The sequence below is a fragment of the Carcharodon carcharias genome, chromosome 20 (assembly GCF_017639515.1).
Source record: "Carcharodon carcharias isolate sCarCar2 chromosome 20, sCarCar2.pri, whole genome shotgun sequence".
Classification (NCBI taxonomy): Eukaryota; Metazoa; Chordata; class Chondrichthyes; order Lamniformes; family Lamnidae; genus Carcharodon; species Carcharodon carcharias.
Window position 1 is genome coordinate 40,270,575 of NC_054486.1, and position 21,655 is coordinate 40,292,229.

Consider the following 21,655-nt stretch of genomic DNA (forward strand, 5'->3'; position numbering starts at 1 on the left):
GCAAGCGACAGGGAAGTTTGGGTCATTCTTGCGGACAGACCGCAGGTGTTCTGCAAAGCGGTCGCCCAGTTTACGTTTGGTCTCTCCAATGTAGAGGAGACCACATTGGGAGCAACAAATGCAGTAGACTAAGTTGGGGGAAATGCAAGTGAAATGCTGCTTCACTTGGAAGGAATGTTTGGGCCCTTGGACGGTGAGCAGAGAGGAAGTGAAGGGGCAGGTGTTGCATCTTTTGCGTGGACATGGGGTGGTGCCATAGGAGGGGGTTGAGGAGTAGGGGGTGATGGAGGAGTGGGCCAAGGTGTCCCGGAGGGAACAATCCCTACGGAATGCCGATAGGGGGGGTGAAGGAAAGATGTGTTTGGTGGTGGCATCATGCTGGAGTTGGCGGAAATGGCGGAGGATGATCCTTTGAATGCGGAGGCTGGTGGGTTGATAAGTGAGGATAAGGGGGACGCTATCATGTTTCTGGGAGGGAGGAGAAGGCGTGAGGGCGGATGCGCGGGAGATGGGCCGGACACGGTTGAGGGCCCTGTCAATGACCGTGGGTGGAAAACCTCGGTTAAGGAAGAAGGAGGACATGTCAGAGGAACTGTTTTTGAAGGTAGCATCATTGGAACAGATACGACGGAGGCGAAGGAACTGAGAGAATGGGATGGAGTCCTTACAGGAAGCGGGGTGTGAGGAGCTGTTTTTGAAGGTAGCTGTGGCAGTCGGTGGGTTTGTAATGGATATTGGCGGACAGTCTATCACCAGAGATTGAGAGAGAGAGGTCAAGGAAGGGAAGGAAAGTGTCAGAGATGGACCACATGAAAATGATGGAGGGGTGGAGATTGGAAGCAAAATTAATAAATTTTTCCAAGTCCCGACGAGAGCATGAAGCAGCACCGAAGTAATCATCGATGTACCGAAGAAAGAGTTGTGGAAAGGAGCCGGAGTAGGACTGGAACAAGGAATGTTCCACATACCCCATAAAGAGACAGGCATAGCTGGGGCCCATGCGGGTACCCATAGCCACAACTTTTATTTGGAGGAAGTGAGAGGAGTTGAAGGAGAAATTGTTCAGTGTGAGAACAAGTTCAGCCAGACGGAGGAGAATAGTGGTGGATGGGGATTGTTCAGGCCTCTGTTCGAGGAAGAAGCTAAGGGCCTTCAGACCATCCTGGTGGGGGATGGAGGTGTAGAGGGATTGGACATCCATGGTGAAGAGGAAGCGGTTGGGGCCAGGGAACTGGAAATTGTTGATGTGGCGTAAGGTGTCAGAGGAATCACGGATGTAGGTGGGAAGGGACTGGACAAGGGGAGAGAGAAGGGAGTCAAGATAATGAGAAATGAGTTCTGTGGGGCAGGAGCAAGCTGAGACAATCGGTCTACTGGGGCAGTTCTGTTTGTGGATTTTGGGTAGGAGATAGAAGCGGGCCGTCCGAGGTTGGGCGACTATCAGGTTGGAAGCTGTGGGAGGAAGATCCCCAGAGGAGATGAGGTCAGTGACAGTCCTGGAAACAATGGCTTGATGTTCAGTGGTGGGGTCATGGTCCAGGGAGAGGTAGGAGGAAGTGTCTGCGAGTTGACGCTCAGCCTCCGCGAGGTAGAGGTCAGTGCGCCAGACAACGACAGCACCACCCTTGTCAGCGGGTTTGATGACAATGTCAGGGTTGGACCTGAGAGAATGGAGTGCAGTAAGTTCAGAGAGAGAGAGATTAGAAAGCGTGAGAGGAGCAGAGAAATTGAGACGACTAATGTCGCGCCGACAGTTCTCAATTAAAAGATCAAGAGAAGGTAAGAATCCAGAGGGAGGGGTCCAGGTGGAGGGAGAGTATTGGAGGTGGGTAAAAGGATCCATTGAATGGGGAGAGGACTCCTGCCCAAAGAAGTGAGCCCGGAGACGAAGACGGCGGAAGAAGAGTTCAGCATCATGCCGAGCCCGAAATACATTGAGGTGAGGACGTAAGGGTATGAAACTAAGTCCTTTGCTGAGCACTGAACGTTCAGCATCGGAGAGGGGAAGTTCAGGGGGTATAGTGAATACACGGCTGGGGCCGGGATTGGAAGATGGGGTGGGGACGGAGGGACAGGCAGGGGTGGAGGGTCCTAGATGGGTGTTGGTGTCGATGAGATGTTGGAGCTTGCGTTCCTTAGCACTTGAGAGAAAGAGAAAAAGTTTCTTGTTGAGGCGTCGGATGAGCCGAAGAATAAAATGAAACTGGGGGCACGTGCAGCTTTGAAAAAGGGTATGGCGGTGCTGCTGGAGGGAGAGGTCGAGTGTGTTCATATGGCGGCGCATGGCACTGAGTGTGGATTTCAGAATGTGACAATCTGAAATCCACACTCAGTGCCATGCGCCGCCATATGAACACACTCGACCTCTCCCTCCAGCAGCACCGCCATACCCTTTTTCAAAGCTGCGCGTGCCCCCAGTTTCATTTTATTCTTCGGCTCATCCGACGCCTCAACAAGAAACTTTTTCTCTTTCTCTCAAGTGCTAAGGAACGCAAGCTCCAACATCTCATCGACACCAACACCCATCTAGGACCCTCCACCCCTGTCTGTCCCTCCGTCCCCACCCCATCTTCCAATCCCGGCCCCAGCCATGTATTCACTATACCCCCTGACCTTCCCCTCTCCGATGCTGAACGTTCAGTGCTCAGCAAAGGACTTAGTTTCATACCCTTATGCCTCACCTCAATGAATTTTGGGCTCAGCGTGATGCTGAACTCTTCTTCCGCTGTCTTCGTCTCCGGGCTCACTTCTTTGGGCAGGAGTCCTCTCCCCATTCAACGGATCCTTTTACCCGCCTCCAATACTCTCCCTCCACCTGGACCCCTCCCTCTGGATTCTTACCTTCTCTTGATCTTTTCATTGAGAACTGTCGGCGCGACATTAGTCGTCTCAATTTCTCTGCTCCTCTCACACATTCTAATCTCTCTCTCTCTGAACTTACTGCACTCCATTCTCTCAAGTCCAACCCTGACATTGTCATCAAACCCGCTGACAAGGGTGGTGCTGTTGTTGTCTGGCGCACTGACCTCTATCTTGCGGAGGCTGAGCGTCAACTCGCAGACACTTCCTCCTACCTCTCCCTGGACCATGACCCCACCACTGAACATCAAGCCATTGTTTCCAGGACTGTCACTGACCTCATCTCCTCTGGGGATCTTCCTCCCACAGCTTCCAACCTGATAGTCGCCCAACCTCGGACGGCCCGCTTCTATCTCCTACCCAAAATCCACAAACAGAACTGCCCCGGTAGACCGATTGTCTCAGCTTGCTCCTGCCCCACAGAACTCATTTCTCATTATCTTGACTCCCTTCTCTCTCCCCTTGTCCAGTCCCTTCCCACCTACATCCGTGATTCCTCTGACACCTTATGTCACATCAACAATTTCCAGTTCCCTGGCCCCAACCGCTTCCTCTTCGCCATGGACGTCCAATCCCTCTACACCTCCATCCCCCACCAGGATGGTCTGAAGGCCCTTAGCTTCTTCCTCGAACAGAGGCCCGAACAATCCCCATCCACCGCTACTCTCCTCCGTCTGGCTGAACTTGTTCTCACACTGAACAATTTCTCCTTCAACTCCTCTCACTTCCTCCAAACAAAAGTTGTGGCTATGGTTACCCTCATGAGCCCCAGGTATGCCTGTCTCTTTATGGGGTATGTGGAACATTTCTTGTTCCAGTCCTACTCCGGCCCCCTTCCACCACTCTTTCTCCGGTACATCGATGATTACTTCAGTGCTGCTTCATGCTCTCGTCAGGACTTGGAAAAATTTATTAATTTTGCTTCCAATCTCCACCCCTCCATCATTTTCACGTGGTCCATCTCTGACCCTTCCCTTCCCTTCTTTGACCTCTCTCTCTCAATCTCTGGTGATAGACTGTCCACCAATATCCATTACAAACCCACCGACTGCCACAGCTACCTCGACTACAGCTCCTCACACCCCACTTCCTGTAAGGACTCCATCCCATTCTCTCAGTTCCTTCGCCTCCGTCGCATCTGTTCCGATGATGCTACCTTCAAAAACAGTTCCTCTGACATGTCCTCCTTCTTCCTTAACCGAGGTTTTCCACCCACGGTCGTTGACAGGGCCCTCAACCGTGTCCGGCCCATCTCCCACGCATCCGCCCTCACGCCTTCTCCTCCCTCCCAGAAACATGATAGGGTCCCCCTTGTCCTCACTTATCACCCCACCAGCCTCCGCATTCAAAGGATCATCCTCCGCCATTTCCGCCAACTCCAGCATGATGCCACCACCAAACACATCTTCCCTTCACCCCCCTTATCGGCATTCCGTAGGGATCGTTCCCTCCGGGACACCCTGGTCCACTCCTCCATCACCCCCTACTCCTCAACCCCCTCCTATGGCCCCACCCCATGCCCACGCAAAAGATGCAACACCTGCCCCTTCACTTCCTCTCTCCTCACCATCCAAGGGCCCAAACACTCCTTTCAAGTGAAGCAGCATTTCACTTGCATTTCCCCCAACTTATTCTACTGCATTCGTTGCTCCCAATGTGGTCTCCTCTACATTGGAGAGACCAAACGTAAACTGGGCGACCGCTTTGCAGAACACCTGCAGTCTGTCCGCAAGAATGACCCAAACCTCCCTGTCCCTTGCCATTTTAACACTCCACCCTGCTCTCTTGCCCACATGTCTGTCCTTGGCTTGCTGCATTGTTCCAGTGAAGCCCAACACAAACTGGAGGAACAACACCTCACCTTCCGACTAGGCTCTTTACAGCCTTCTGGACTGAATATTGAATTCAACAACTTTAGGTCTTGAGCTCCCTCTTCCATCCCCACCCCCTTTCTGTTTCCCCATTCCCTTTGTTTTTTTTCCAATAAATTATATAGATTTTTCTTTTCCCACCCATTTCCATTATTTTTAAATATTTTTAAATCTTTTATGTTCCCCCCACCCCCACTAGAGCTATACCTTGAGTGCCCTACCATCCATTCTTAATTAGCACATTTGTTTAGATAATATCACCAACTTTAACACCTATGTGTTCTTTTGTTCTGTTGTTTGTGACATCTTTTGATGATCTGCTTCCATCACTGCTTGTTTGTCCCTACAACCACACCAACCCCCTCCACTTCTCTCTCTCTCTCTCTCACCACCACCACCCCCCCCACCCCACACACACACACACACACACACACACACTCCTTAAACCAGCTTATATTTCAACTCTTTCTTGGACTCACTCAAGTTCTGTCGAAGGGTCATGAGGACTCGAAACGTCCACTCTTTTCTTCTCTGCCGATGCTGTCAGACCTGCGGAGTTTTTCCAGGTAATTCTGTTTTTGCATTAGTTCTCGACATTTTACATTAAACTAAATTAAACATTTTATTAATTTGCACAGGTTAAAATATACATACACATGGCTACAAATTACTATTATCATAACTTTAACAAATTCCCAAAGTAATCTCCACTAAGGCAGCAGCAACCGATAGACTTAAGCAGACACCTGGCAAAGTATTTTCACCTTACTAATTCAATGAAGTTCTTTTCATGGTGGAGCCAGTTGGAGGCTTGCAGCTGCCTTTTGATCTTACATTGCCTCTGCCTGCACACCCGAAAACTACTGAAGTTATACCTACCACTACTGATTGAATTCAAATTCTCACTGTATCAACAACCTCTTTGAACTTCATCTTTTAACAATGAAACCCCTTTCATAGTATCAATTTTATTAATAATATAAATATATGGCTTTTTATTTGCTAGATAGGCATCAGGTTTTCACCCCACTTCTTGAATGCTCTATTCAAAAAATGCAAATGCATGCTTTCCATCTTCCATATCAAAGCTAGTACCCATCAAAGCACCCAGACTAGCTGGCTTTAATCCAATTAAGACACATCCGCAGAATAAATCTCTATTTTAAAAGAAAAATATTTTCTAAAATATTATAGACATTAATAGGTTCATGACACCACTAAAATGCTCATGAGTTTGGAGTCTGTGTCCGATGGGCAAAGAGCACTGGAGCATTTGGTGGCACTTTCAGGCGTCTGCATTGCTTGACTGGGCAGATAAACTAGAGGCTTGACTCCAAGCATATCAAAGTGGCTACGCCTGAACTGTCTCAGCTGCAGAGGAATGGTCACTTTATACAAGGTTTTGCCTCATGTGTGGCCACTTCCCTCCCCCCAACTCTGCACATGCTTGTGCTCTACCATCAACCGTAGTGCAGCCCTTTCAGCCAGCCGGCAAAATGGGACTTGCCTGTGTCCTCAACTGAATGACCAGCACCTCAATCTTGAGGTCCAACAAGCAACCCTCCCAAGCACTGCGCAACGTTACTGTGCACTCGCCCCCGAGTTCCCCTTGAAGTACAGCTCACCAGGTGCACTTCTTATAATTGTTATTGTGAAACATGCTGGAGTGCAATCACGTCAATGTGCCCAAATGATCGAGCGTGAGGGCATGAATCTGGCGAGCTGGGCTTATAATGATATGCAGATGCATTACAATGAAGTTCCCGGCGTGCAGCAATGGGAACCGTGGCCTGCCATTGACAGGCGGAGTGGACAATTACAAACTCGTTTCACGATGTCGTGAAACCGATTTTTGGCCTTACCGCCTTATTGCCTGCCTGACATCAGTGGGCACGGAAAGTTTCACCTGTGGTTTTTTTTCCTTACAGGAGTGCACAGGGAAAAATGGGTTAAAAAGCTAGCCTCAGAGCAGTGCTAAGGTGCTAGCGTGTTAGTGTGCTGTGACAGTGACAACACAAGAAGACCAACTAGTCACCCCTACAGTTGCAGGTGAAGTCTCTCTCTCTCTTGCTGGAGGCAAGGCTCAGCAAAGCCACCAGCAAAAAGGAAATAGGACAGCTTCTTCAGCCAACCTGCAGAGCCAAGTATCTCCAAACCAACTGCAAAACTACCAAAGTCAGCTCTACTGGAATCACACAACCTAATGGCTGCAACATATCACCATCTACATCTCACGGACAAGCCAGAGACTGATCCGTATTTTTAAAAAACTTTTAGTTGGACTCTTAACTTCTCATTTCTGATCTGTGTGTATGTGTATTGCATTTTTATTATTTTTTCTTGGGTTTTTAGTAACTAATAAACTTACTCCTTCTTTAACTCAAGAAAGCCTGATTAAATTGGCTTCCTCTAAAACATAATTACATTTGGACTGGGAAAATGTATCCACAGGGGAAGGGATCCCTTTCAAATTAATGTTGTTGCGATCAACCAAGGGGGTTGAATAAAGAAGGGGAGCCAGCTCATTCCTCCTCACCTGGGAGCATAACCAAATTGGAGTCCCATCTGGGAAGTTAACAAATTGGGGGACCTCACACGGGGACTGGTCATAACAGCGTATGTGTACATGAGTCATTGAAGATGGCAGGGCACATTAAGAGAGCAGTTAATAAAGAATATAGTATCTTAGGCTTTATTAATAGGGGCATTGAGCACAAGAGTAAGGAGGTCATATTGAACTTGTATTAGATACTAGTTAGGACTCATCTGGAGTATTATGTCCAGTTCTGGGTGCCATACCATGAAGGCATTGGAAAGAATACAGAGGAGAGTCATAAGAATGATTCCAGGGATAAAGAACTGTAACTATGAGGATAGATTAGATAGATTGGCACTGTTTTCCTTGGAGAAAAGAAGGCTGAGAGGTATTCAAGATCCTGAGGGGTATGGACAGATTAAATAGTGAGAAACTGTTCCCACTCAAGAGAACATCAAGAACTAGAGAGCAAAGATTCAAAATATTTGGGAAAAGAAGTAAAAGTGATGTGAGGATTTTTTTTTCACCCAGAGAGTGTCTGGAATCTGGAACAAACTTCCTGAGTGGATAGTGGAGACAGGTTCAATTAAGGTATCCAAAAGGGATTGCTATCTGAAAAGGAAGAATGTGTAAGGTTACAGGGACTAGATAGAATGCTTTTTCAGAGAGCCAGTGTGGACTTGATGGGCTGAATGGCCTCCTGCACTGTAAAGATTTTGTGATTCTGCCATTGGGTAACAGTTCATCAGTATTGCATGCAGATAGTACTTCCTCCAGAATTAGTGCTGTAACAAATGTCTATTTCTCAGCCTGTCCTTTCTTTGCCATCACCTATATCGCTCTTTACCTGCTCCTAATATCTCCAATTAGCACTGCCATGTGAGATTTTATATGTGTCTATATATTCAGGTATAGGAAGCATAGAAGGCCAGGACTATTTGGACCATGGTGCAGAGATGTAATTCCATCCCCATTTTAAAGTCATACATTCTATCATTGTGTTTATGTTCAATGTTAATTATTATTATTGATAGCTATATAGCAACACTTGGGAAACAGAAGAGTTGAGCAGTTGGGATTTTTCTGTATTGCAGATTAAGGCACTGAGTCTGTTTCTGTGGATTTTTCTTTCCTTTATGTTGTGAAATGCTGGATGCATGACTGGGAAGGTATCTGCTCAGGGGAGCAACCCAATTTCCTTGTTCTATCGGAAGCATTGTGAAGAGGGTGGAACTCTCAGCATCTTTCTCTGTATCTGCTCCCTAAGGTTCGAGTCTCCTTGACCACCTTTATCCTTCTCTTGTCCCTTATGTATCCCCATGCCACTTTCCCTCTCTGTCATTCTTTTTCCTTCACTTAACCCCACAGCTTCATGCTCCCTCCCCCGATTTCCCAACATCACATTACCTTTATCACCTCTGCCTCCAACATTTTTCCTCTGCCACCCACGTCTTCAGTATCTGTCTGTGCCTCCACAACATGACATTATCCCCTAAAGCCCCCAATATCCATGTACCATACCCTCTTAACATTCCCCTCCTTCTTTTTGACATTCACCTTTGGCCCTTGCACTCCAGATTTTTCCTCCGGCAGCACACTATGGCTGCAGTATTTATGATCTTACTAAACTTACTTCAACAGCACTTCCTTCCCTTGCAACTTCTACCATCAAGTAGTAAAAGAACAAGGGAAAAATACCACCTCAAGTTTCCCACCTCCTGAACTTTGCCATATGGAGCCATTTCTTCCTCACTTTGAGTCAAAATCCTGGAATTGCTACCTCACTGTGGGAGAACCATTAGCACAAGTACTGCAGCAATTCATGGAGAAGGCCCACCATAAGCATCAACTCAGGGATGGGGGATGAACACAGCATTGCCAGCATTGCCCACATTTCAGGAACAAGTATATATTTTTAAAATTCCTTTTGCTTCATAGCATGCTCCTCCCCTAGTAATATCTCACCCAATATTGCCTGTTCTCCTTTCACCCATCTTACCTCTTTCAATATCCCCTCTACCACCCCAGCCTGTGCAGCAGAGATACTATTGTAGAGATATTATTGTACATATCAGAGTGAAATGTGTTTTAAACTATTATTCTGTATATTTTACCAATTAAAATATCTCTGGAGTGTGAGTTGATCTGCTGCATCCTCACTTTCCCTATTGTAGAGATAAAATCTTACACACATATCGGAAACTTAATCAGTTAGGAACACGGAATCCTCAACAATCCCACAACGTTCAGGGGTAATTTGTTTCATAAACGCAAATCTTTCAATATCGAATTTTGATATAAATGATGTGTGAATGAGAAAGAATTATTAATATTTCAGCAGTAAGAATGCTCTACTTGTTATCTGTATTGTTTATCTATGTTTATTTGTACTGTTAAAGATCACTTGTATGGTACTTGCGAAATCAATTGGATCCAGGCGACGTTCTGCATTGCCTAAAAATCCTACGTTATTGGTGTATTTCTCTGCCGTTACTTCCTCCCTCTTTCAGTCATGATTTTCTCTTATGTGTCCATAATAAAAATGATTAGATCCAGTCACAAGCATGTCAGAAGAGGAGAGATCAGTGAAAATCAACGTCACATTGAATGAGAAGTTAACACGGGTAAGAACTGCCATGAAGACAAATGAACAGAGATGTATATGTAACTGGGGTAAGAGCTAATCAGGTTACAATGACCTGGAATAGAAGGCAAGAAGATCAGGAACAAAAACAAAAATTGCTGGAAAAACTCAGCGGGTCTGACAGCCTGGAAGACAAAGTTAACGTTTTGAGTCCATATGACTCTTCATCAGAAGAAGATCGGGACACTGGCTGACAAAAAAACAGTTTGGATCCAGGCAAATAAAAATAGTAGGCCATTTGGCCCCTCGAGCCTGCTCCACTTTTCAGTACTACCATGGCTGATCTGATTATGGTCTTAAGTCCATTTTCCTGCCTGCCCCTATAACCTTTGACTCCACTGTGGGTCAAAAATCTGTCTAACTCAGGCTTGAATGTATTCAATGGCCCAACCTCCAATGCTCTCTGGGGTAAATAATCCCAAAGATTAACAACCTTCTGAGTGAAGAAATTCCTCCTCAGTTTCATTTTATGTGACCCTTTATTTTGAAACTGTGCCCCCTAGTTCTAGATTCCCCCATGAAGGGAAACTTCCTCTCAGTATCTACCCTGCCAAACCTCCTCAAAACCTTATCTGTTTCAATTAGATCACCTCTCATTCTTCTAAACTCCAGTGAGTAAAAATTTTTAAAATGTTTTAAATCTTTTATGCTTCCCCCACCCCCACTAGAGCTATACCTTGGGTGCCCTACCATCCATTCTTAATTAGCACATTCGTTTAGATAATATCACAAACTTCGACACCTATGTGTTCTTTTTTCTGCCGTCTGTGACATCTTTTGATGATCTGCTTCTATCACTGCTTTTGCCTACAACCACACCACCCCCCTCCACTTCTCTCCCCCCACCCAACCCCCCCGCCCCCCCACCTTAAACCAGCTTATATTTCAACCCTTCCTGGGATTCACCTAGTTCTGTCGAAGGGTCATGAGGACTTGAAACTTCAATTCTTTTCTTCTCCGCCAATGCTGCCAGACCTGCTGAGTTTTTCCAGGTAATTCTGTTTTTGTTTTGCATTTCCAGCATCCGCAGTTTTTTTGTTTTTATCCAGTGAGTAAAGGCCCAGCCTGCTCAAATTTTCCTCATAAGACAGGAATCAATCAAGTGAACCTCCTGTGAAATGCTTTCAATGCAAGTATAACTATGAGGTTGAAATGGAACACATATAATTTAAATAAAATGTGGAATCACAACAACAACCAGCTAATTTCTAGTAACATTAAAAGTAATGGAAACAACATTAATACTCAAAAGTAATCAGGAAAAGAGCTACTAATAGATTAAATCACAGGTATTAATTTGGGTCAGAAGTCTGAGTTGATTTTATTTCCTTTCCACCCCAAAGGGATTAAGGCCAACTGTAAATACTTCTATTGCCATCTTGAAGTCAGCAGAGATGTTCAAACCTGGTTCACCCAATCGCTCAGTGAATTTATTTGGTAAATAGCTGAGCTATGCAGATCAGAAAGGGCCTTGATTCAATGATCACCTGTGTTAAGCAAACTGGTCACAGCCAGGATTCCTCCATGGTTGCTGTTATTTGCCTTTATACCATTGATTTAGTAAAGTTCCCACTCCTGATTTTTCAAAAGGCCTTAAAGATCAGGGTCATTATTAAGATTAAAGTCATTATCAAGCCCATAATAGATTAATGAATAAGATTAGAGAGTGTGCAATTAGGGATAAGTGGCCGAATGGATTGCTAGTTTGCTTCAAGACAGAAAGCAGGGGTGGGGTAATTTTTCAGAATGGCAGAATGTGGTGTTCCACAATGTTCAGTGCTGGAACCACTGCTGTTCCCAAGTTATATTATTAATTTATAATTAGGAATAAAAAAATTCTAAATTTGCAGATGACGCCAAATTGGGGGGATAGCCAATACTGAGGAGAACTTCAACAAATTACAGGAGCACAGTAATAAACTTGCAGAATGGTCAAATAATTGGCAAATGAAGCCAACACAGATAAATGTGACGTAGAACATACTGGCAGGAACGATATGGAGATTACTTATTTCTTGAAGGTGCTAGCTAGGTGGGATAGAAGAACAAAGGGATTTTGGAGTATAAATATGCCAATCGTTATTGTTGCGCCACAGCAAGGCCATTGAAAGAAAGGAAATCAGGCACTAGGCTTTGGGAGGAACTCTCCCGACAGAAGTGAGACTCGTGGCGGGCAGGGGCACTTGATTTCACATGAATGAAAAAATCAGTTTCCCACCAGCGGAAAAATAATTGGTAATTTTGTTCTCCCGAGTTTCACGGCAGGTGAAAGGCATGTTGAGTTTCCCGCTGAGCAATGTCGGGAACCCAATTTGAATTCATTAGCATCTCATGAGTGCCCATTAAAAGGCCAACTCACTGGAATCATGTTCCCCCTCCAAATTAGATGCCCCACCAGCAGCTAATTAGAACATTTTGTTTTATGACTGAATTGGGAAGCTTCACTTCATCCATGACTTGGAGGTCAGTAAGCGCTGCTTTCTCCTTCCTTTCACACCATCAGTGAGAAATATCTGAGATGCCTGTAGTACAAGCTGCACCAAGGCTGGGCATGGGAGGCACGACCAGAAGAGATGGGTGAGAAAGAGGAAGGACTAGGGCGGGGAATGATGAGAGGGGAGGGGTGAAACAGAGGCAGGACTGGGAGGAAAATTACGAGAGCGGAAGGGTGAGACAGAGGCAGGACGGGGGATGGGGGGTGGTGACCATGACAAGAGGAGAAGGGTGACGAACTGTCCAAGGGTAACATTTAAAAGACTGTCCGAGGAATGTTGGAAGACTGTCCAGGTGGCATGTTTAAGAGACTATCCGGGGCATGGGACCACGCTGTCAGGGGCATGTTTAAGAGAATGTCCTGGCACTGTATGGGCCATGTTAGAGGGCTCTGCCTGGCAAGTGTGTCATGGTCCTATTCTTGGGTGGGGGACGGCCTCTCTGGGCAGTAATGCTCGTGCACAGAATGGTGTGGCAGTTGACTGAAGCATTTGGTTCGGGAAGTTAGAGTCATAGTATTGGGAAGCAGAGCGCACAGTTGCATTCAGGGGAGGCATCTCAATTCTGTAATTGTGAAGTCATGGGTTGGGGGGGAGGTGGGATGACCGGTACTGGATGCCCTCAAGGACGGTGTCTCAGAAAGTAAGGGTGCATATAGCCGGAGAAGGGGAGGGGTTGGGTCAACAAAAGGCATGGGGACATCAACATTGAAGAGAACAGGGGGAGAACAGAAATATCAACATGGACAATGGTGCAATCAAGGGTAACGGGGAAAGGCTGAATAGTAACAGAAGGGATGGGGATTAGGAAGTGGCGACTATGGAGGAGTATGTGAGGAACTTGGTTGGTGACTAGGAGAGATTGGAAGATGTTGGTCACACTCACGTAGGTAAGGAGAAACATATTCATATTTCGTGATCAATAGCACAGCTGGAAAAACAAGTTGGAAAAGATGACATGAGATTCCTGGCTTGGAGATGGCGGGAGGCCAGTCAAGGAGAAGTTGCAATGATGCCTCAATTTTATTCATTCACAAATACAGGAGGAGTGGAGAATCCAGGCTGCACACAATACTGCCTTTTTGCTAGCTGTGATTCAAATGTGGAGAAGAAGAGCCCATCACTGATTGGCACAAGTCCGGGTCGAGCATCAACCTGAGCAGCAAGAGGAAGTCCCAGATGCTCCCCAGGATGGGCAAAATCCACGAAAATGCCTGGTGTGATTAAGGGTATATAGAAGATGCAGCTCATACATTGAAATGAGTGAAAGCCAATGTTGCAGGTGCCTTCATCTGTCTAGGGTTATGGCTGCTCACATTTGCCACCTTCACTGTGAGGAACTAATGCTGCAAGGACTTTGAGGGCATCCCATGCTGATGGCTTTGAAGGTGACCGCTGCAGTGAGTTTTACCAGCGGGTCCTTCCAGGGCTGCAATGGGGATCTTTGCAAAATATTGTAATCGACAACACACAAATGCAAAAGTGAGGTGACAGATGCCCCTTTCAACAAAGCTCATCATCACATGTAATTCTGCATGGATGACTCAAGCCAGGCTGCTAGAACTGTTGCATTTGCTACAATGTCAGATTTCCCGCAGGTGCAGGGCACCATCGAATGCACACATGAGGCCTTGAGAGGTCCCTGGCAGCAACCAGTGAGATTCATAAATTGAAAAGGATTTCACTCTCTGAATGTCCAGCTAATTTGTGATCACAGAAAGCAGACCCTGTATGTTTGTATTAGAAACCCAGGGAGCTCTCACAACTCTTACATATTGATGCATTCGCAGATACCACAGATTTTGGGGGGACTTCGATGCTTACAAAGTGGCTTCTTGGGGACAAGGAGTATCCCCAGTAGACCTGGCTGATGATGCCCAGTCGCCGTCCACATAGTGCTCCTAAAGATACAATGCTACAAATTCCACCATAAGGTCTTTGATAGAGCATATGATCAGCCTCTTGAAGATGCATTTCTGATGTTTGGACTTCTCAGGCAGGTCCCTCCAGTACTCATCACAGTGTGTGTCCAGGATCATCATTGTATGCTGCGTCCTGCACAACCTTGTGCTGCAAAGCGGGTATGTGTTGTCTGAGGGATAAATTAAGGAGTGAGATGTCTTCTCAGATGAGGATGTTGAAGGGATAGCCCTGAAGAGGGCGAGAATTTAGACGACCCACATGAGCATGCAGCACTCACTTAGCACACATCCACATAGTATGGTCCCTTCATCTATGGCCTCAACAAGTCGGTATGCATGACAGCTTTAATGTGGCTGCAATTCCAAATTGCACAGGGATGCATTCCTGTCAGTATGACATCAGCTCAATAAGGCGGCCTGAACACACACATCACTCTTTTATGCTTTGCGCATGGGTGGCTCACCAGGGAGCAGCATCAAGAGAGCTCCATTTGTCCCATCAACAGCTCTCATCAATGCAGAATGCTGAGTCATCATCTTGCTACTACCCCCCAATTGCCCTTTGTACATCAGAAAGCAGTAACCATTAACATCTAGGTCATGCAACAAAGTTGTGAAAACTGTTTGCATTGTCCTCGCAGAGGCTTACCAGGATAATGGTTTGCTGAAGTGCAACCCTGCAACTGTTGGAAGCCTGAGAAGTCTCTGCCCTGAATGACTTTTGCATTAGGGCGAAACCTATCCCAGTCATTATTGTCACAACAGCCAATGACGGCATCTTCTCTTCACAGACCCTGCTGCGGATTTAGGAGATTTGCAAAAGCATCACTTTCAGAGCATGACAATCCTCGACATGGTCCAGCTCAAAAAGCCAACCCTTTCTATATACCCTAAGTCAATGAAAGCACTGTCATGCAATGAATTCCAGATTGACTTGTGTGTCGTGCCTTTACACAAGGACCACGTAAAGCTCCACTAAGCAGCCGTGCAGGTCCAATGTAAGATCATGGCAGGTAAGTAGACAGCTTCATCAGGATGAGCACACACCTCCAACAACACACCCTCTAACCCCACTTGCAGCCAAGTGTAAGGTTCTAGGCTAAGCCTTACTTGCCTAGTTCAGTGTCATGCGTGGAGAGAGTGAGAATTCAGCAAGGAAAGATGTTCAGCCTTAAACACGGACACTACATTTCCTGCAGAGAGGCATGGAAGCCTCGAAGTTTTACAAGACATTTTTATAATCAGACTCTCATAAAGTAAATGGCATTACAAGCAACACTTTGGACATATGAATATAATGTGGGTTGCAATGACTAATTGTGCCATCCACAAACAACAGGCATCAGTGCTACAGCAGGAGCAAAATTAATAACCTTGATGAGCACTTCGCCAGAGCCCAAAGCATGTCTTGCCCGCAAATTTAGGCTGACAAGTGTATTGGCCAGGCAGCAGTGTCACAAATGGTGTGCATTTTCTGATATCACAGATGTGGAAATAAAGACTCCTCACAGTGGTGAGATTGTGTGAGATTTTATGCAACTGAAGATCCAGATGGGATTTCATTAATTGGGATAGACCTTAAGGGCTTGGATGGAGAGGATTTCTTGAAATGTATACAGGAGAACTTATTGGTTCAATATACAGAGGATCTAACAAGGGGCGGCACAGTGCTGGACGTAATTCTGGGTAATGAAGCTGGGCAGGTGGCTGAGGTGCTGGTGGGGGAGCATTTTAGTGATAGCAACCACAACTTGGTACAGTTTAAGTTTGTTATGGACAAAGAAATAGACAATTGCAAAAAAATGTTTTGGGTTGGGGGAGAGCAGATTTTAGTAAAATAAGGCAGGATCTGGCCAAGGTAGACTGGGAACAGCTACTTGTGGGGAAATCTACAGAGGAACTGTAGGGGGCATTCAAAAAGGAAATTGGGAGGGTACAGGCTCAACATGTTCTCTCTGGGGTGATAGGAAGGAGTAACAAGCCCAGAGAACCATAGATGACCAGAGATAGTCAGGTTACGATGAGAAGGAAAAGAGAGGCTTTTAGCAGGTACAAGGGAAGCAAATCAGCGGAGGCATTAGTGGAGTACAGACAATGCAGGGTGGAGCTTAAGAAAACAATTCAGAGAGCAAAGAGGGGATATGATAAAGCTCTGGCTGGTAAAAGTAGGGAAAATCCCAAGATATTCTATGTATATCAATGGAAAGAGGATAACCAGGGAAAGAGTAGGGCCCATAAGGGACCAAGGGGGCAATCTATGGGTGGAGCCAGAGGACATCGCTAGAGTGTTGAACAAATACTTCACATCTGTCTTCACCCAAGAGAATGAGGATGAAGGTATTGAACTCAGAGAGAGAGACTGCGAGGTTCTTAAACGTATTGATATAGGGAGTGACAAGGTATTAGAGATGTTGGCAGACTTAAAAGTGGACAAATCTCCAGGTCCAGATGATTTGTGTCCCAGACTGCTGAGGGAGGCAAGGGAGGAGATCACAGGGGCTCTGACCCAAATTTTTAATTTCTTTCTGGCCACGGGAGAGGTGCCAGAGGACTGGAGAACAGCTAATGTGGTTCCGCTATTTAAGAAGGGTTATATAAATAAGCCAGGGATCTATAGGCCAGTGAGTCTCACGTTATCGGTAGGGAAACTACTGGAGAAAATTCTGAAGGAGAGAATCTATCTCCACTTGGAGAGGCAAGGTTTGATCAGGGATAGTCAGCATGGCTTTGTCAGAGGGAGATCATGCCTAACAAATTTGATTGAATTTTTTGAGGAGGTGACCAGGTGTGTAGATGAGGGTAGTGCAGTTGATGTAGTTTATATGGATTTCAGCAAAGCCTTTGACAAGGTTCCACATGGGAGACTTATAAAGAAGGCAAAGTCACATAGGATACAGGGTAATTTAATAAGGTGGATTCAAAATTGGCTTAGTAGCAGGAGACAGAGGGTGATGACAGAAGGATTCTTTAGTGACTGGAAGCCAGTGTCCAATGGCGAACCACAGGGATCTGTGCTGGGTACCCTATTATTTGTCATTCATATAAACGACATAGATGACGATGTGGGGGGTAGGATTAGTAAATTTGCAGATGACACAAAGATTGGCCGGGTGGTTAACAGTGAGGTTGAGTGTCTTGGGCTAGAGGAAGATATAGACGGGTTGGTGAAATGGGCAGATAAGTAGTAGATGGAATTTAACCCTGTGAAGTGTGAGGTGATACACTTTGGAAGGAATAATTTGACAAGGAAGTATTCAATGAACAGCATGGCACTCGGAAGCTCTGAGGAACAAAGGGAACTTGGCGTGTGTGCCCATGGATCTCTGAAGGCAGAGGGGCATGTTAGTGGGGTGGTGAAAAAGGCATATGGGACACTTGCCTTTACCAATCGAGGCATAGATTACAAAAGTAGGGAGGTCATGTTGGAGTTGTACAGAACCACAGCTGGAGTACTGTGTGTAGTTCTGGTTGCCACATTATAGGAAGTGATTCACCAGGATGTTGCCTGGGATGAAACATTTGAAAAGTTGTGAAGAGAGGTTAGATGGACTTGGGTTGTTTTCATTGGAGCAGAGAAGACTGAGGGGCGACCTGATCAAGGTGTACAAGATTATGAGGGGCATGGACAGGGTGGATAGGGAGCAGCTGTTCCCCTTAGTTAAAGGGTCAGTCATGAGGGGACATAATTTCAAGGTGAGGGGCAGGAGGTTTAGGGGGGATGTGAGGAAATACATTTTTACCCAGAGGGTGGTGATGGTCTGGAATGCGCTGCCTGGGAGGTTGGTGGAGGCGGGTTACCTCACATCCTTTAAAAAGTACCTGGATGAGCACTTGGCACGTCATAACATTCAAGGCTATGGGCCAAGTGCTGGTAAATGGGATCAGGTAGGTGGGTCAGGTGTTTCTCACGTGTCGGTGCAGACTCGATGAGCCGAAGGGCCTCTTCTGCACTGTGTAATTCTGTGATTCCGAATGGACTTCGTCTCCAGAATGGAAAATTCTGCCCTATGCATATATATATTGCTGACATACAAATACATATATAACTGTTACGGATGTTTTAAAAGGTGCTTGTTTCCCCACAGTCACCCATGAACAATATATTTGCATGAACAAAAACAAAAATACCTGGAAAAACTCAGCAGGTCTGACAGCATCTGTGGAGAGGGATACAGTTGACATTTCAAGTCCGTATGACCCTTCATAAGAACTAAGACATATAGAAATGAGATGAAATATAAGCTGGTAGAGGGGGGTGGGTGGGGCAGGCAGAGCTCGATAGGGGGCCAGTGATAGGTGGGGGCCAAGAAGAGACTGCCAAAGATGTCATAGAAAAAAGGACAAAGGAGTGCTGATGGTGGTGATATTATCTAAAGGATGTGCTAATGGCGACAATAAGGGTAGAAAGCAGGACGAGCAAGAGGCAGATGGCCCTAGTGGGGGTGGGGGGAAGGGATTGAAATGGGCTAAAAAGTGGAGATGAAACAACAGATCGAAATAAATTTAAAAATAGGAGAGAAAAGAAAAACATATTTGTTAAAAAATTATAAATTATTGGAAAAAGCGGGATCAGAAAGGGGGTGGGGATGGAGGAAAGAGTTCATGATCTGAAATTGTTGAACTCAATATTAAGTCCGGAAGGCTGTAAAGTGCCTAATTGGAAGATGAGGTGCTGTTCCTCCAGTTTGTGTTGAGCTTCACTGGAGCATTGCATCTTATATTTGCACGTATTTCTTACATGTAGAGTGAGAAATTCAATTTAAAATAACCCAGCAGCAAAGCCTTGTACTTAAAAAAGATAAGGTTAGTTTATTCCACTCTACTGCTCTGGAAGTTCCTTCAGAAAAGATAAAGGGTGGAATCATCCCTGATTTGCACTAAGTGTGGTAGCGGGCAGGAAAAATGATGTCTTACCCATCGACTCAATGGCAGCTTCTCACATCACGATACTTCCAAATCCTGCCATCTTAATTATGCATTCCCGCGAAACACACGGTTTTGATGGCGGGCGGGCTCTCATTCACCCACTACACCATCACCTCACTGCTTCATCATGCTGGGTGCCATATTTAAAATGCAGCTGCATGCACACATCTCAATGCTTTCAGCCCAGGACTGCTGCACAGAAGTCATGCCCTGAAAGGCCATGAGATCTGCAGTTCCCAGGTTTAATGATGTGTCCCTCGAGCACCTTTTGGTCACCATGGAAGCCTGCCATGATATCCTATACCCCCGCTCTGGTTGCAGGATGGGCAGCAACCTCACCAATCCAGCATGAGAGTCGGTGACAGCGGTGGTCAACGCCAATGCCCTACAAAAGAGGACAACCACCCAGTGTCGAAAATGGATGAATGATCTCTGTTCTGCCAAGATAATTCACTTTTCCCAACAATCTCAACTCACACACTCCCAAACCCATCACACATCCACAGCGATCTCACTGCCAGTTAAAGGGACATCAACATTCACTGTCACATACACACTTTCATTGTCCTTATTCCATTTATGGCACCACTCATCACCCGAACACGCCGGACATACTGATCATCTAGCCTGGCAGGCAACCTGCTTACACTCTCTTCATGTCTATTCATGCAGGACAAGAGGGAGAGGTCACAGACCATTGGAGGAATGCTTGAAATCAAGGTCCCCACAGACTTTCAAAATAGAGCCATCCAGCTGGTCGCCAAGGATCTGGACCGGTCATGTGCTGATAGTGAGGTCAGCGGTGTTCTACCAAGTGAGGATCCAACAGTGCAAAATCTATCATACAGCCATGTAGAGAGTGATGTGCCCTGTTTCACAGGCAACTGCCATGCACTAATTATCTCTCCTTGATTTCACAGGCACATTTGCCAAACAGCTGACGGAGTCCATGACCCAGGGCCTCCAATCAAACCCCGAAGAAATCTCTGAAGAGGAAGCTGAAGGCACCTTCATTGAAGACATGTCACAGCACTTACACCCTCCACCAGCACAGAGACGCACACCTTGGTGGGACCTAGCTTTAGAGTACCCTCGAGATCACAATCTGGTGAGAACATTGTGCTGTCTGCTGTGGAGCAGGCAGTGGCAGGGACTTGCCAGGTCTCTGGCACTCGGAAGACTGCTGGAGGCCAGAAATGTGTTGAGTTCGAGTCAGATGACAAGACTCTGAACTTGGTCATACCTTAGTTGCTTGATCTGCAAAGGCAAACTTGGGAACAAATGGAAGGGATATCCGTTACACTCCTCCTCCCTATGGGTGCCCGAGGGCCCTGGATGATTCCTTGAGGAGAAGGGGAAGCGCAATGGATGGAAGAGTTTGTCTGCCTTCAGTCTGAGATGATAATGCCAGCATGCCAATGCACTGAGGTCAAAACTGATAGGATGGCGATTGCTTGGTCCAGGATGTCACTCCTGCACTGCTGCATTAGCTCAACTCAATAGCTTATGCCATAGTTGGCCTCTAACAGTGTATGCATGAGAGCGGAGTGGGGCAGCTTTATCTCACTCCATTTCCCCCTCTCCTCAAGAAGCCAGCCAGGGCCCTCGGACACCCATTGGGAGGAGGATCAGCAGCTGCACACCCCAGGGCTATCTATCCATTTAACTCCAGGAGTGTCTGGCCCATCTGAATTTCCTCTTGTTGTAGAACCCTGAAAGCAGGCCGGGGGCCTCCCGGTCTCGGATCTCTAGAGGACGCCCATCAAGGTTATCACAAACAAGACATAGCAATCAGCAGACTGCCTCAACGTCCACTGTGGATGCTAATGGAGCACCAAGAAATAGCGGCAGGGTTAGGAAGATGTAACTCTTTCAAGTACAAACCCGTTACCATCTGTTTTTCAGATGAAGTTACATTGTTTCATAGTTTTGCCATTATGAGATTTGAACTCTTGATCTTGGGGTTACAAACCCAGTACCATAACCACTTGGCTATTTAGGCAGTTGCACAGCCTGGGCATGGGTGTTGATCACTTGTACATAAAGTTCGCTATTGTAAATAAACTCCCTGCTGGTTTACAGTTCAGCTGGTTTTCAGTTCGGATGATGGAGAAGACAATCAGGATGCTGAAGATGCGATTCCGGTGCCTAGGCCAGTCTTGTGGAGCCCTGCAATAGAGTGCGTAGAGGGTGTCATGCATTGTCGTCATCTGCTGCACCAATTACCAGGCACTGCAACAGGATGAGGAGCTGGCCGAGGAGGAGATGGAGGAGCTGCATGTCTCCTCCAGTGAAGAGGACAATGACAGCGATGAGGGTGAGGGGTTCTTCAGTGGTGGCGATGACGGAGATGAGGCCCTTGCACTGGCTAGACAAGGCATTCAATAGGCCCTCATAGTTGTCAG

General features: G+C 46.3%; 1 protein-coding gene across 1 annotated transcript in view; it reads left to right on the forward strand.

Moving 5' to 3' along the window:
* opn6b (opsin 6, group member b) overlaps positions 1-9,877 on the forward strand; it is a 58,218-nt gene extending 48,341 nt beyond the window's left edge. The window contains 1 exon segment of the mRNA XM_041214928.1: positions 9,654-9,877. Within this exon segment, the coding sequence (XP_041070862.1) occupies positions 9,654-9,877 (224 nt within the window).
* Positions 9,878-21,655: the final 11,778 nt, after the last annotated feature.